At 32.2% G+C, this 14886-nt stretch overlaps 1 protein-coding gene and 1 long non-coding RNA gene across 4 annotated transcripts in view; one reads left to right on the plus strand and one right to left on the minus strand.

Annotated features, from left to right (window-relative positions):
- The window catches only part of LOC106478357 (glutamate receptor ionotropic, kainate 2-like), a 126230-nt gene that overhangs the window by 66582 nt on the left and 44762 nt on the right, over nucleotides 1–14886 (plus strand). For 2 of the 3 annotated variants that reach the window (XM_022381949.1, XM_022381948.1), the window contains exon 2: nucleotides 5306–5467. In XM_022381949.1, the coding sequence (XP_022237657.1) occupies nucleotides 5306–5467 (162 nt within the window). Of the gene's footprint in view, nucleotides 1–5305; nucleotides 5468–9780; nucleotides 9844–14886 lie in introns of those variants that run through there. The other variant, XM_022381951.1, reaches the window with a different exon arrangement.
- Nucleotides 1–14886, minus strand: part of LOC111085015 — a 24201-nt gene that overhangs the window by 6255 nt on the left and 3060 nt on the right. Inside the window, exons 2-3 of the long non-coding RNA XR_002609878.1 lie at nucleotides 9632–9634; nucleotides 7098–7105 (exon numbers count right to left, since the gene is read on the minus strand). This is a non-coding gene — a long non-coding RNA (uncharacterized LOC111085015). The remainder of the gene's footprint in view (nucleotides 1–7097; nucleotides 7106–9631; nucleotides 9635–14886) is intronic.

A 14886-nucleotide genomic window follows, 5' to 3' on the forward strand; every position in this document is an offset into this window, starting at 1 on the left:
TAACAAGGAATGTTTTCGAATTTGTTTTGAGACAATTTATCACAATTAAGGAAGTCGCGTTAACGTATAAGTTATAAAAGAATATACATATATATATATATATATATATATATACAAACCTAATATTAGGAACATTTATTGTTATTCCCTCTTGGTTTCGTTGCAAGCAGAATGAAATATGAAACCTGATAATTCTTCTGCCAGCCACACCTTCACAGTGAAGTTGACCATCAATTATCACTTCATTATTGGATTATGTAAAGGTTCAAAATAGTCTTCAATTTTGCATATTCTACAAAATAATAGAATACGTTCCACCATTTTCATTCTATGGCGATAACAATATATTATAGTTTTTTTTTTTTGTAAATAGTAAGCAATATATAATTATGAATTCAGTACTGTAAGAAACTTACGTCATAAGTCGAATATTAGCTATAAAGAAGATAGTATTTGTATATTTGTGGAAAGTTCAAAAATTTGAAAATTTAAATCTCGTCACACGCAAAACATGAAGATGACTACATAAATAATCCGCATTATTCTGACAAACACACAAATAGCAAAAATTTAGTATTTTGTAAATAGCAACATCTTTTTCATCCTGTTTGAATAGGCATCTGAAATGGCTCATTATACACTGTTTTTAATGTCGCTATATTATAGCTTATCTGTTAATAAAACATGTTACAATTAAAACACCATATAGTATTATATTATTGAAAATGTTCAGCTTAGAATATATTACTAAGCTGTAAGTTATAAATTCCAGGACAGGACACCATGAACTTCTACTGTGGATTTATTTGTAAGTTTTGATAACCAGGTTATCTTTAGTAACTTTATAAATTGATTGCACTTAGGTTTTCTGTTTGTTTGTTTTGAATTTCGCGCAAAGCTACACGAGGACTATCTGTGCTAGCCCTCCATAATTTAGCAGTGAAAGAATAGAGGGAAGGTAGCTAGTCAACACCACCCACCGCCAATCCTTGGGCTACTCTTTTACCAACGAATAGGGGGATTAACCTTCACATTATAACGCCTCTACGTCTGAAAGGGCGAGCATGTTTGGTGGAACGGAGATTCTAATCAGCGACGTTCATATTGTGAGTCAAGCGTCCTAACCTCCTGGCCATGCCGAACCCCCACACTTAATAGCTTCGTTTAATATTGATTACTCCTGAAATCATTCAAACCTTTAGATAACATGATAAAAATGAAGGGTTTTTGGTGGATCGCATATTTCAAAAGAAAGTAAAAAAAAATTGCTATTATTATAAGTTGTTCAAATACTATTGAAAATTTTAGTCAAAGTTTATATATTTTTGGTATTAATTTTGTTCCTTAAATAATGTCTAATGTAGCAGTTTTCAAGTTCAACAGGAGATGCGTGTAAAAATACCATTTCAGATCTATTTTTTGTCTCCCACAAGTCACTCATTGCTTAAGAGGCCTTTCGGTCAATACCAGAGCTCGTCCGTCAGTTGGGATTGTACGATGAGAGACAAAATATTCCGTGAAACGCTATTTATGTATGCAGTATAATACTTTTTGTCCATCTAGTCCAACTGATGAGTTATGGTATTTAACGAAAGACATGTAGTGCAGCGACTTTATGGAAGACAAGACATAAATATGAACTGCTATTCTTAATCGCCTTTGATTTTTCAATTCGAAATAGATAAAAGAAGAGGAAAGTGAAAAAAAGACGTTTGTAGTTAGCATGATTTGTATTAGAAATTTTTGGCCTAAACGTTTCTAGTTCTTCGCCAGTTTACGGTGTTTAAACCGTGACTTTTAAAGAAATTGATTTAAAAAAATTATAAGAAACAAAGATACTATATAATACTCCAAATAAACTGCTATTTTATTTATCATTATCGGCAAATATTCTTCAATTTTCGCTAATATCTTTAACATCACTAAATATATTTTATATATGTTCAATTTGAAATGGAGCACGAGGGCGGAAAGCCATTATATATGTGTGTTTGTGTAGATGTTATTTTTCTCTGCAATACGTTAGTCGTCATAATGAGGCAACTCCGGTAGAACGTAGTTGTTGCATAACGAAAGAAGAACTGTAAGATGGAATAAGTAATACAATAACCTGAGGCAACCTGGTGGGTGAAGTACGTGCTTTTCTCATATTTCGTTCTGCTTTTATCGATTTAAAAGAACGATTTTGTACCAGTTTCTTTTATATCCTAGTTCATGTTTAATGCAAGATACCACACACTTCACAGCTTTGATGATCATCCCAACGGGTGCTTTTCATCAGAAATAATACAGTATATTCCCGTAAGATATTCCATTCCCTCAGTTTTGTTGAGTTACAGTTATTGGCAATGCTCACCTACAAAGCCTTTAGTTTTGGCTGGGGGTATTTTCCTGTTATGTCAAAAGAAGGTAAATAAGAATTTACTACTTCAATTAAAATTTAATGGCGCAATAAGACTACTTCTCTCTTTTCTAATGATTTAAGTTTCTCATAACTTTTTTACAAATCTGAAGTAAGCAATTATCACAGGCTTGGTTTTAATTAACCCCTGTAATGTTTTATTTATCACAAAAATCAATATACACAAAGCAGAGTTTTTTGTTGTTATGAGGAACTGGCTGAACAAGTTTCCATAAAATTTCATATAGGAGCGCAGGTAGATCATTTCATTATTAGCTAAGAGATACGGCTTAAGTTTATCAGCCATTTGACTTTTCATTACGTGAAGCCGACGTCAAACAAAAGTGATGTTTCATAGTATTCTTAGCATGGATATCTTTGCTGATCGCCCGTATTCAGTTTCGACCAAAAACAAATGCCGTGACAACTGTGGGTACATTTGTTAGTCTAGTACCAGTTTATACATTTAAAGTCATCTGTGAGGAGTCTACTTTAATTTATTTACCAAACTTGGCTAGATGGTTAGGACGCTTGACTCGCAATCGCGGGTTCGAATCCCCGTCTCACCAAACATGTTAGCCATTTCAGCCGTACGGGCGAAATAATGTGACGGTCAATTCGCTAGTAAAATAGTAGCCCAAGATTTTGCGATGGGTGGTCATGACTAGTTGCCTTCCCTCTAATCTTTCACTGTTAAATTAGCGACGGCTAGCTTTGCGCGAAATCCAAAAATGAACAAACAAACCAAATTTAATCAAAATTAGGTCAGCCAGATTGTGACACCAAGATACCAGACCGACAGACAATTGTACTTTAACTAGATAGAAAGTAATAGTAATGATTTGTTTTTGTTTTTTTTATTTCTCGCAAAGCTACACGAGGGCTATCTGCGCTAGCCGTCCCTAATTTACAAGTGTAAGAGTAGAGGGAAGGCAGCTAGTCATCACCACCCACCGCCAACTCTTGGGCTACTCTTTTACAAACGAAGAGTAGGATTGACCATCACATTATAACACCCCCACGGCTGAAAGGGCGAGCATGTTTGGTGTGACGGGGATTCGAACCCGCGACCCGCAGATTGCGAGTCGAGTGCCCTAACCACCTGGCCATGCCGGGCCTAATAGTAATGATAGTAATTTGTTTTGCTTACTTCGTGAGAATGGTGTAACAGAATATATATATATATATATAATATGGTTCGCCCAGGAATTTCACAAAAATTCTAATAAAACATACGGGCAAAAACCATCTTCAAAAGCAGACTTGTTCTTGAACCAACACTTAAGACCTTCTATCTCAATTATTAAGGATGCTAAGATATTCATAATAACAAAAAAGTTGATTTTTCGATTGTTACATAAAATTGAAAATTCATCCACTTGTTCTTCATATTATTGTTATTATTATTGTTTGATTATTTCATTTAATCCTGGGTAAATGTATTAAAAAAAACCCTGCGAAGATCATAGGACTATGTTTATGTTGATTCTTGAAAGTGAAGGCTACTGGCCAAATTTCTCTTCGAAGCCAATAAAGCACCGAAGCCTAGAACAAAAATGGCTATGTATACTGCGCCAAAATCTATGCATAACTACTAAACAAGCTCTTGCGAAGGTTGTAGAGCTATTTTTAATTTGATTCTTGGATATCGAGATTTTCACCTTCTAAAATTATTTAAATTCTTCTTCGCTGCCACCATAAGCTCTTCAATGCCATTTATGCATCACAGAAATGCAGAAGCCATTTAGGCCCCGTTATACTAGTCGGAAATGCTTCGTTTTATTAGGGTAAACAATATGTATATTTATAACAGTGTTTCCAGCCATATTATTATTATTGATCATAGTTTTACAAGCTGCTACTGAAAAAAAAAACCGGTACGAATATTTTACTGAAACCTGGACAATAGTAATTATTGCAGTATTGAGTATTTATAAAGTAGTTTAAAATGAATTCAAACGCATTAGTTTTTTCACCCTGAAGAATTTTTATTAATGTGCATTAATTGGGAAATAATCTGTGCAGTTTATAGCGCATTAATTGAAAAGTGCCACATTAAGGATTCATCATTTCTCGAGTTCGCTGTTTTATTTGTCTCTACGTAGGTTTCTGCGACTATATTAGTGAGTTTTCTAACAATAGAAAATTACCATAGTAGATTTCTCTACTCTTGTGAGTAGTGATTTATTCTACTGATTCTCGTACTTCGCTTGAATACACAAAACCTCAGGCACAAAACCACCTAGCTCAGTAAATAATGGTCGGGTGGAGAAAAGCCAATGCAGCAGTAAACTGTTGAAAAACATGTAACATTCAACTTAATGCATATGTGCGTACGTAGCTTAAAGTTTATCCTCAATAAATTAACATTAAAACTCAAGAAACAAAATAATTCAAAATTGTTAATTTTACAAACGGAATAGGGATCGTCAAAAAAGTACAGAAACAAGTTAAATCAAAATGCAAATATTATATTTTCAAGCCTACAACTAGGAACTCTAAAAACAACTAAACAAAGTAGACTGGATATAGTGTCTGCATTATGTTTTCAAGCTATAAATTCTCAATTTGACTTCACTAAAAATTGATAAGTACTGTTAACATGGAATCAAAATGGGGATTTTGAGAAGAACAATAATATAATAGAACCTTCAAAATTTTCAAGCGTCTAAGAACTGAGTATCGACAAAAATTAAACCAGTCTTCAATTGTACAAAATGCATTAATTGAAAATGCATAAATTAGTATGTTAAAAACGATTGCATGATTTCAGAGAGAAAAATTAAAAATGGCATAATCAGTGAAGTTAAAAACCACTGCTTCGACAGTTAAAGCTTAGTTATAGGATGTAGCCTAACCGTATAAAGGAAATACTTTATAATAATTTGTATATGCTGTTTTCAGGTGCTCTGTTTCTAGAAGATCAGAAGAACAGTCCAATAGAACTAGCATTCAAATATGCGGTGTATAGAATCAACAAAGACAGAACCATCCTGCCTAATGCCAGTTTAGTGTATGACATCAAACACATCCCTCGAGATGACAGCTTTCGTGCGTCAAAAAAAGGTAAAAAGCATTTCCATTTCATTGAGAGCAAGATTATGATGTCTATATGATGCATTAGATTTCGGCAAAAAAAAAAGAACAAAAACAAACTAATACTTTCTACTCCAGAAGCATTTTCGTGTTTGTTTGAATCGATAAGGATTTAAAAGGATTAATATAAGTGTAAAATATTTCTAGGCTTTGTTTTTAAGTAACACTTTTCAAATATTCTTCGTATTTAAAAGCCTTCTGAGGTGCAGTCTTCTAATGCCCATCTTTTCTTTGAGATCAGGAAACTTTGAAAAATAAGGTTAGTTTCAGTTTCCGCGTGTATTGTTTTGGATGCTGCGTTCTTTGAAATACTCATTTTTGCTGGATGATTAACAAGGAACAAATAATTTCATGCCCATATTAAAACAATCGACGAAGGAAATGTCTGTATTTATAAAGTAATCATTCCATGCAATGTGATTATCATGTAATGTTATCATTAAATCTGATTAGCCGGTGGAAATGAAAGGTTAAGTATTAAACGTATAATTTTGCTGTGAACCTACAAACGACTATAATTCCGCCCAAGAAATGAAATATGAGTAATTAAAATTAAACACTTAGATATAATTTCAGATATGTCTTATTAATTATAGGTGTCGTTGCCATTATTTTCCTATACGAAAAATAATTTTTACTTTCCAATATCTTAGACTAACTCCTTCAAGGAAAAATCGTGTTTATTACATACATTTTAACCGTAAGCTGCTTATTTGTAATTACTTCTCGTGAAGTTCAACTTTATGTAATGCATGCCAAGAAATGATAGTGCACAATGAATTATCATTAGCCACTGGAAACTACTTTCTATAATTACAACACAAATTGCTCTATTAATGAGTTATAGCTATACTTTAATAATATTCGATCAGAAAAGACATTTTTGCTTTCAAGATGTATTTTATTTTATTGTGTTATCGTAAAACTGAACCCGAAGGCAATAGAAAAATAAAAGAAAGCGAAATAAGTTGAAGTTTTAGAAATAATTACAAGAATCTTACCAGTACTCTTCAAACGAGATACAGATTTAAAGAATAGGCAAAGATTTAAAACTCCTCATTCGTCGAGCTTTATACAAGCTATGGCTGCACTTCGAATCATGAAGTGGATTTAACTTAGGTAAGTTTTATACTTTGAGTCCAGGAAATCGACTGAAGTCTCTATACAAAGATTTTGATAGACGTGCTCGAAGAAACTAAGTTGAAATCAGCACCGAACCTTTCATGTTGACTTCAAATAAATACAATTCACAAGAACCATGCTTTGCATTTTAACTATAGATTTTCTTATTTGTTTACACAGTTCGGTCAGGTGTGTTTTTTTTTTTCTCTGAGACTTGGAGAAACATTAAATGTCGATACTTTGTTGAAAAGAAAACAAAAGAGTGGAAATAAAAGAGAGAACAACAAGCACATCTAAAGGTATTTGAAGTGTGTTCTTATGTATTCTTAATTATGTGTAATTACTAAAATCACTATTGCTCTAACTTGAATATTTTGATGAATCTTCAAAAAATATAAGTATCGGCGAAAATTAACGTGAGTATGAACCTACAGTTTCAAAACTTAGACATAAGCATGTCTGACTGACTATACTCTACGAAAAAGCCTGGTCCATTTTGTAATGAAAGATGAAATGTCTTTTAAAGTTCTTAACGCTGAACAATATAAGTAAATAATAACCTTCGTAAACGTTTGTTGTCATATACCAATTGCAGCAGAAATAGCTTGAAAATTTTTCTATATATTAGCGTACTTGAAGAACTGAATATGCATATTTTTTGTGAACTATATTTACAAACTATCTTTTATTATTATTTTTTTATATATTGTAGCAGTCATCAGTATTTACAACTCTCGTTAATGTTAGTAAATAATAATTATCTACGTAGCTAAGAACAAAAGGATCTTTAACTACGCTAAGCAGACTAGTTTATCAGATTTTGCGTTAAAGTTATATACATAAAACGTTTGGTTGGTTTAGATCAAATTACATTATCAAAATATTCAATAAGCGTTCAGGCAAGAATTTAAGTTTCAAAGGTAAAAATTTCTATTATATTAAAATGTTTCGATAATTTTATCAAAGCTAAGCCTAATGAAAGTTAACAAGAAACAAGATAACCCTTATAATTATGTCGGCTTAATATGTGTAAATGTTGACAGTAAATATCTACACTATATAAATAAATGTGTATGCATAACTTTTACAGTTTTACGCATATAAGAAAATAAAGCCCTCTGGTAAAGTACCAAGAATTACCATATTGAAACTGGAAACAAACAGCTAATTATTAATTTCAAAATTAATTAATTTAATAAATCATTTTTATTAATTAAAAAATACCACCGTGTATATATATATATATATATATAATTTTTTTTTACTTGCTTAGCCACTTCCAAACATCACTCAATAAGTTTGATGGGAGCATTTGGTACCCTATTTAGACAGTAATTTGAATATTTCACCATAGATTTGAGATAACGATTTTGTAACCTTCAAAACTACGTTAGTATGTCAAACCATGTGTGGTGAGTAAAGCTGGTACCCCACTGAGCTGAAAGTGATAAGTATGATGAAAAAGTTTGACATCCTACTAGGCTGCTTTCAAACATCCAACCAAAAGACGATTCTTATAACACACGGCCACTTGAAAAATTAGTTTATCGAGAATATTTTTATATATATCATTCGAACGTTATCATACATTACACTATATTCACAGTAAATAAATAAACTTTTATTTTCATTAGGCCTCCGTCAAACATTACCTCCTAACATATGATCTTATATAATTCCAAACTTAAAGTTCAATATTAGGTTCACTTGAAACCACAGAAAACGCTGCAATGCAAAGTAAAATGTATTAAGATATTTATGTTAACATTCTCGCCAGATCATTATCGAATTATTTTCTGGTGTTAAGTGTGTAGCACATTAACACTATATTGAAATATAATGTTCCTTATCTAAAAACCGTTACAATGCTGTCTACTAAAACTATGTAGCAAAATTAGCATACAGTAAAATTAGAAAAATAAAAGGTGGCGCCTTAAGATTTTTTTTTCTTTCTGTGATTGGAAAAGCTACAGCAGCCTTTTACTTGAAAACAATCTTATATAATCTTGAGCACAATTCTTACAGCAGCAGCAAAATATCCTAGAGTATCTATAATCCTTCGATGAAGATCATATTTTCATTTTGAAATCTACAGATTCTTTTCTGGTTTATTCTGTTGGTTATTTACTTATTAAGTATATTACTTGAACTTTTGAACGTTTCTTCGTTGTTAAGCTGAAAGCTACACAATGGAATATCTGTTCTCTGCCCCTCGCGGATGTAAAATATGGATTTTTAACGTTATAAGCCTCAGACTTACCTCCGAGTAGGACTTTGAACTTTTTAGCTCATTCATGTGTCCCATTTTGTTTTTTTCTTTTAAATAAACTTTCACAAATTTATAACACAATTAATTTTCTTTATTTGTCAACAGTTTAAAACGTGAAAGATTTATTACTATCATTAGTCATGACGTTTCACACCAGGTTTCACACCAAGGACGAAACATCGGATGATTCTGACCGAACATTCAACAACACAATAGGTTTCACACAGTAGATATACAACTTCTTACAAATATTTTGTGAGCTTCAGTGAATGCAATAATTATGAAGACTTTTTTTCCGTCGTAGCCCCTTTGCCATAGTTAAAACATATTACAAATTGTTCCAAACAAATCTGCCTTAGGTTCTTATAAACAACAAAAAAATGTTTATGCTATAATAGCTCTACACCATCTAGATGATAAACATGAAACTTTGTATACTCGTAACTTATTACACATCCTCAAATTCGCTTACTGTAACTTGAATGACGTATAAAATCGACAAGAAAAAATATCGATTCAACTTTGATTTCAAGTTTAGTCTTTCTTTACTCTATTCAAGAGCACAGCGTTTGTTAATCAACGAGGATTTTAATTACGGTTAGTGTAGAAGAGCAAACAGAAATACCATGAAGTGCGATTAATTTTATGTAAAATGTAAGATTAGAATGAAGAGAACAAATAAAAAAAAAACACGTGATGATAATGCTTTATTAATAACCATTTAGTTTTTAAGTCGTAACAACAAACTTAGGTTTAAAGTATATTTACAAGTGAGAGTAATGTTGTGAAATTTGAAATATTCCTATTTTTAGAAACATTACTTTCAGGGATAGTGAAAGAAGTTTACCAGTAGAGAGATCTAATAAGACAATTTAGTAAACAACCGATATCAGTTCTCGTGTAGACTTCAGTTGTCCTGCCTATTATTGTCTAGATGCACCCTGGTGTTTCAGTGGTAAGTATCTTGGCTTATAACTCTAAAAATCGAGTTTCGGTACTGCGACAGGCAGATCACGAATAACCCATTTTATAGCTTTAAAACAAACAACAACCATACTTGTCATAAGATATTCGTATTAGGCTTATTACATTTTTAAACATGTTCTTAATCTAGTCCCTTCGGGGTTTTCAAGAATTAGAAGAATGTATAATAATAGTGTTCCAACCACACTATATCTGTCATATTCTTTGCCAACAACGCGTTTCGCTTAATTCACAACTCTTGAAGCCGGCTAGGAATAGGATATAACACATACAATAGTGGGCGAAACACCATTTATATGTCATTTGATACTACAACAGTTGTTATGGTGTGTGCGATTTTACAAGCTGGCGAAAAATAATTACAACTACACTTGTCACAAGACATTAGCAATAGGCCCATTACATTTCAAAACACATTTTTAATTTAACCCTTTAGAGGTTTTCAAAGCTTATAAGTTTCCACAGGCATACATGCGCAGAACATTGCCTGTAGGAAATGTATCTATAATAAAGTTCCTGGTCCAAGCAGATTAGAGGGTTCCACACTTGATCAACATAAGCTGTGCTGTGTTACTCAGTGTTATTTTTGCCATACCAACACCTACCTATAATTCACCCACATTTCTTCCAACGCTTTCTGGTTGTTATACAAACAAAGCCTGAGCCCAGGTGGAAAGAAAAGAGGGTATGGTAATATTATAACCACTAGTTCCTACACAAATAACTGAAACAGGCTTGACATACATCAGTCGATCTACTCACTACAGTAGATGTCATAAAAAAAACTAAATACAGGCAAAATAAAGATTCGCAGCTACCTGATTCACATTCCGTACTTAGAAAGAACACACTTCTCTCATTGCACGTGCGGAAGTGCTGTATAATTCTGTGTACAGGCTTCAAAAACTTTTCACTAACGTATACACAAGTCAAATATTTGTTACTAAAATATTTTACAACTGTTCGTCACAATAATTGCCATCGGAGTACTCAGAAAGCAAGTATTGCAATGTCATTTCACTCTTCAGGTGCATTAGAAATCCTAGAAATCACTCTCAGTTCTGCCAACTGTAAATGTTCAGGGCATTACAACTAATAACACCAGGTGTCTTAGCAACGACTTTAGCAAGTATTGTGGTGTCTCTTCATCCAGATATGGTGATCAATTCAACTAGATGTAATACAAGCATCTTACCACTGAACATTACTCTACTGATAGGGAATTAAGGGCCACAATGCCTTTTGGGGTCAGTTAATCTTGCAATCAACAATCTGTCCTAACTTTTTAATAGTCAAGTGGAAATCACTCAGTGTACTTCACACATTTCAATGTGAAATACTACTTGATATCTGAGACATTGAACTTACAAGTGTTCTTCTATATTAGAATTAATCAGAATATGTGGGCATATATAAAGATGAGACTCTCACCTCAGTGTAGTTATTATAGAAAATGGTAATTTGAGAATATCTTTAATTTAGGTTTTTCAAATACTCAGTTTTATCTGTCTGATAATGCGAGCACACCTTACTATCTAAATGCGCATGGACGCGCACTTCTTTCCAACGGATGTAAACAAAAGTCGGATGTAAAATACTTTAGTAGAGGTTTTGTCCAACAACATATTAAAAGTTTATCTACGCTACGTCGTAGAATAACATTATAAGTTTATTTATTTGCAGTATTAAGTACGATGAAGTTTAACCCTAACTAACTAAAGCAAAAAAACGTACACAACCTACAGCGTAAGTTTAACTCTTTATCGAATATAGGCCATACTTAATAAAGACTTAACTAATGTTAAGCCTAAAACAAGTGGAATAGATTTTGGTGTCTGCGATTAGAATACTTTTGTATTAAAATCATAAATAATATTCAAGGTTAAAACTGGTACACAATTAAAAACATTTGATTTAGGCCTATCTGTGGCCTTCAAAAAGTTGACGACTCTACATGTTTCGACGTTGCAACGTCATCCTCAGAATTACCCCCCCCCCCGAAAAAAATGGGGTAGTAAGTAAATGTACTGAGTTTTGATGTGGAACAACTGAACGTAATAAATGTCTATTTTTTTTACACCCAATGTAAGTTGTCCATGCTTAATGTTGTTTTGTTGATTTTGAGTTTATGACATTATAACTGCACGAGGTATTTTGTTTACTTTATACATGTGCAACTAAATTTATCTTAACCCACGAGCGGATAAAGTTCTGAGGTTTCTATTTTCAATTAAAAAGTTAGCTATGATCTAACCACCACTTTGCTCATTCTTGTATTAGTTAAATTACTACTAAAAACAAACAAGTACAAACATTATATATATACAATTCATAAACAAATGTTCTCATATTTAAAGGTTTAGTATTATTTCTATTGCTATGTAAGATCTTACGCCTCTTTTTGCCAGAGTAGAGTATCGTTTACTCATCGTCATACCTTTGCGAATGACAGGAGGAAATATCAGAGCGCATTGCTCTCCTAGGTTCTTTTATGATGAGGATCGTTATTTGCAAAAATTGTATCACTTATAATTGTTTTTTAGATTTAGATGTTTTTTTGGTTTTTTTTTGTTTTTTGTTTTTTTACGTGTGTGTCACGTCACGTCACATCTGATTTCTCTTGATTTCTCGAAATAGCAAGAGTCATAAAAGCCAAAATGGATTTATCCAGATAGGATAGTTCGATTACTATCTGTCCATTACGATTTTGGTGACGGGGGTGAAAGGGGGCCGTGATGGGGGTGCCGTGAAACCTTATAAGTGTGGTGAGTGTTGGTATAATAAGCCTAAAGTAAAGACGTAATGTGGGATCACCTAGCCTAGATCCAAGTGCATTTAATTTTAAACTTATATTGTTTCTGAATTAAGTTATTTTCTGTAATATCACCAACGGTTTTAATAAAAACAAACCTTTAATAAACAGAGACTCTAAATTAAGAAATCAACAAATATTTTTTCCAGTTTTGTTGTCTATATATTTCAGTTTATACTTTCAGTACATAGACTAACAACAATATTAGGTTATGCTTTTGTTGAAAAGCAACATGACATAAAAACCATTGTTGTAACGTGGTGTTACCAAAATGCATTGGCTTTTCTAGCTTGTTAATCTAACTGATTTTTACCAATAATTATTTTATGAATTTGCCATTTAATGAATGATCTTAATTTTGATTGGCTCACAAAGGAATTTACTGACGTTTGACTGTCTCGACTGAACTTTTCTGCCTCTTTGTTGGTCAAGCTTGATTTTGCTAAATTTATTTATTTCATTTAGCTATGAAATGTGAGATTAGGGTATACTACGGGGTGGGGGTGGTAGTACTTGTCTCGTCATTTTTGACGGTCTATACGCTATATAATTGCACAACAAATGTTTTGGACTGTTGCTTAGAGAAATCAGTCAACCTCTAATATAAAAATTTAAGGACGTAAACTATAATTATGAAAAATAAAGCAATATTAAAAAATAATATCGACTGATAGTTAAATTTCATAACATAAAATTCCAAATTATAACCTATGAAAGTTAGTCAAGCTGTCAAAAGTAAGTTATATTTTGTGAAATACGAATAAATTAACAAATCTATGTTTAGTTGAACATAATTTTCCAAATTATAAACTTGAAGTAAAAGTCAAACTTATCAGAAAAGGTTCAACTGTTACTCTGGGAGATGAACTTATCAGAAAAGGTTCAACTGTTACTCTGGGAGATAAACTTATCAGAAAAGGTTCAACTGTTACTCTGGGAGATAAACTTATCAGAAAACGTTCAACTGTTACTCTGGGAAATAAACTTATCAGAAAAGGTTCAACTGTTCAGTGAATTGTACCTACATCAACTCGAAATTAACTCGCTCATCGAGAAGACATCAAGGAAGTTCCAGACTAGAAAGAAGACTTTATATTGCTTGTAAGTTTGTAAAACTACACTTTGTAATAACTATTTGTAATAACTGTTATTGTAAATTGTATAATTGTTTGTGTATTAAAATATATTTGTATTAAAAAAAAAGAAAACCGTGTGTATCAATCTTATTGGCAAATATCATAAACTGGATATATATATCGGCATTTATTTAACTTCTAAATCTAAATTATAATTTAACTCAGTTTTAAGCCATTCGAAATTTTAAATCTCTTACAAATACTGTAATATTTGTATAACTAGAAAATAAGTACAATAATATACTTTTGTGGACTGTTTGGGAACTCATACTTCTGTAAACAGAACTGAGTCTACAGATTGTTTGTTCAATTCGGTTATACTTTGGTTTATAAACTAATATATAGATATAAAATACAATTAAAAAATGTAGATATAATAAAGAATTGTGTTAAGACTATATGAAAACATATATTTATCTTTTTATAGTCTCTTCCACAATTATTAAGACTGTCTAGCGTGTTGAGATCCTCAGCCAAAAAATAGCCACTTCTTCATAAAATATAACTGGATTATTGGAGAATACTCTGATCCCACAACTCGAAAAAGCTTGGCTAGATATTCTGGATATATTAGTTGTAATTAGTCTTGAGAATGAAAGCCAGTGGTCGTTTTGCATGCTTTGATAGGCTACATTATAAGCAAGATCAAATAATGTGGTAGCTGATTAGTTATCATAGTTTTTAAATTATCTGGAAAGTGATCGGACTTGGCCCAGTGATCATAGATACGGATTGGAAGGTTCAGTGTTGGATCCGCGATATACCATTTAAAAGTCTGTACACTTTCAGCTGTCGGAGCGTTACAGCTATGAATATTAATCCCCGTATTTGGTTAATAGTAGTAGCACAGGCAGTGGGTGTTGCTAACTGGTTACTCTCTTTTAGTCAACAGTTTAAAATGATGGACGGATATCACTATTGTTACGTATTAGAAGTTTTTAATATTCCGAAGCCGAGTTAACTGATAATTTAAATTTAGTAATTAAATTGTACTTTGGATTTAGTATTTAAATATATGCCGATATATAGTCAGTTTGTAATATTTGCCCACGAGATTGATACACAG

Source organism: Limulus polyphemus, unplaced genomic scaffold (assembly GCF_000517525.1).
Source record: "Limulus polyphemus unplaced genomic scaffold, Limulus_polyphemus-2.1.2 Scaffold203, whole genome shotgun sequence".
Classification (NCBI taxonomy): Eukaryota; Metazoa; Arthropoda; class Merostomata; order Xiphosura; family Limulidae; genus Limulus; species Limulus polyphemus.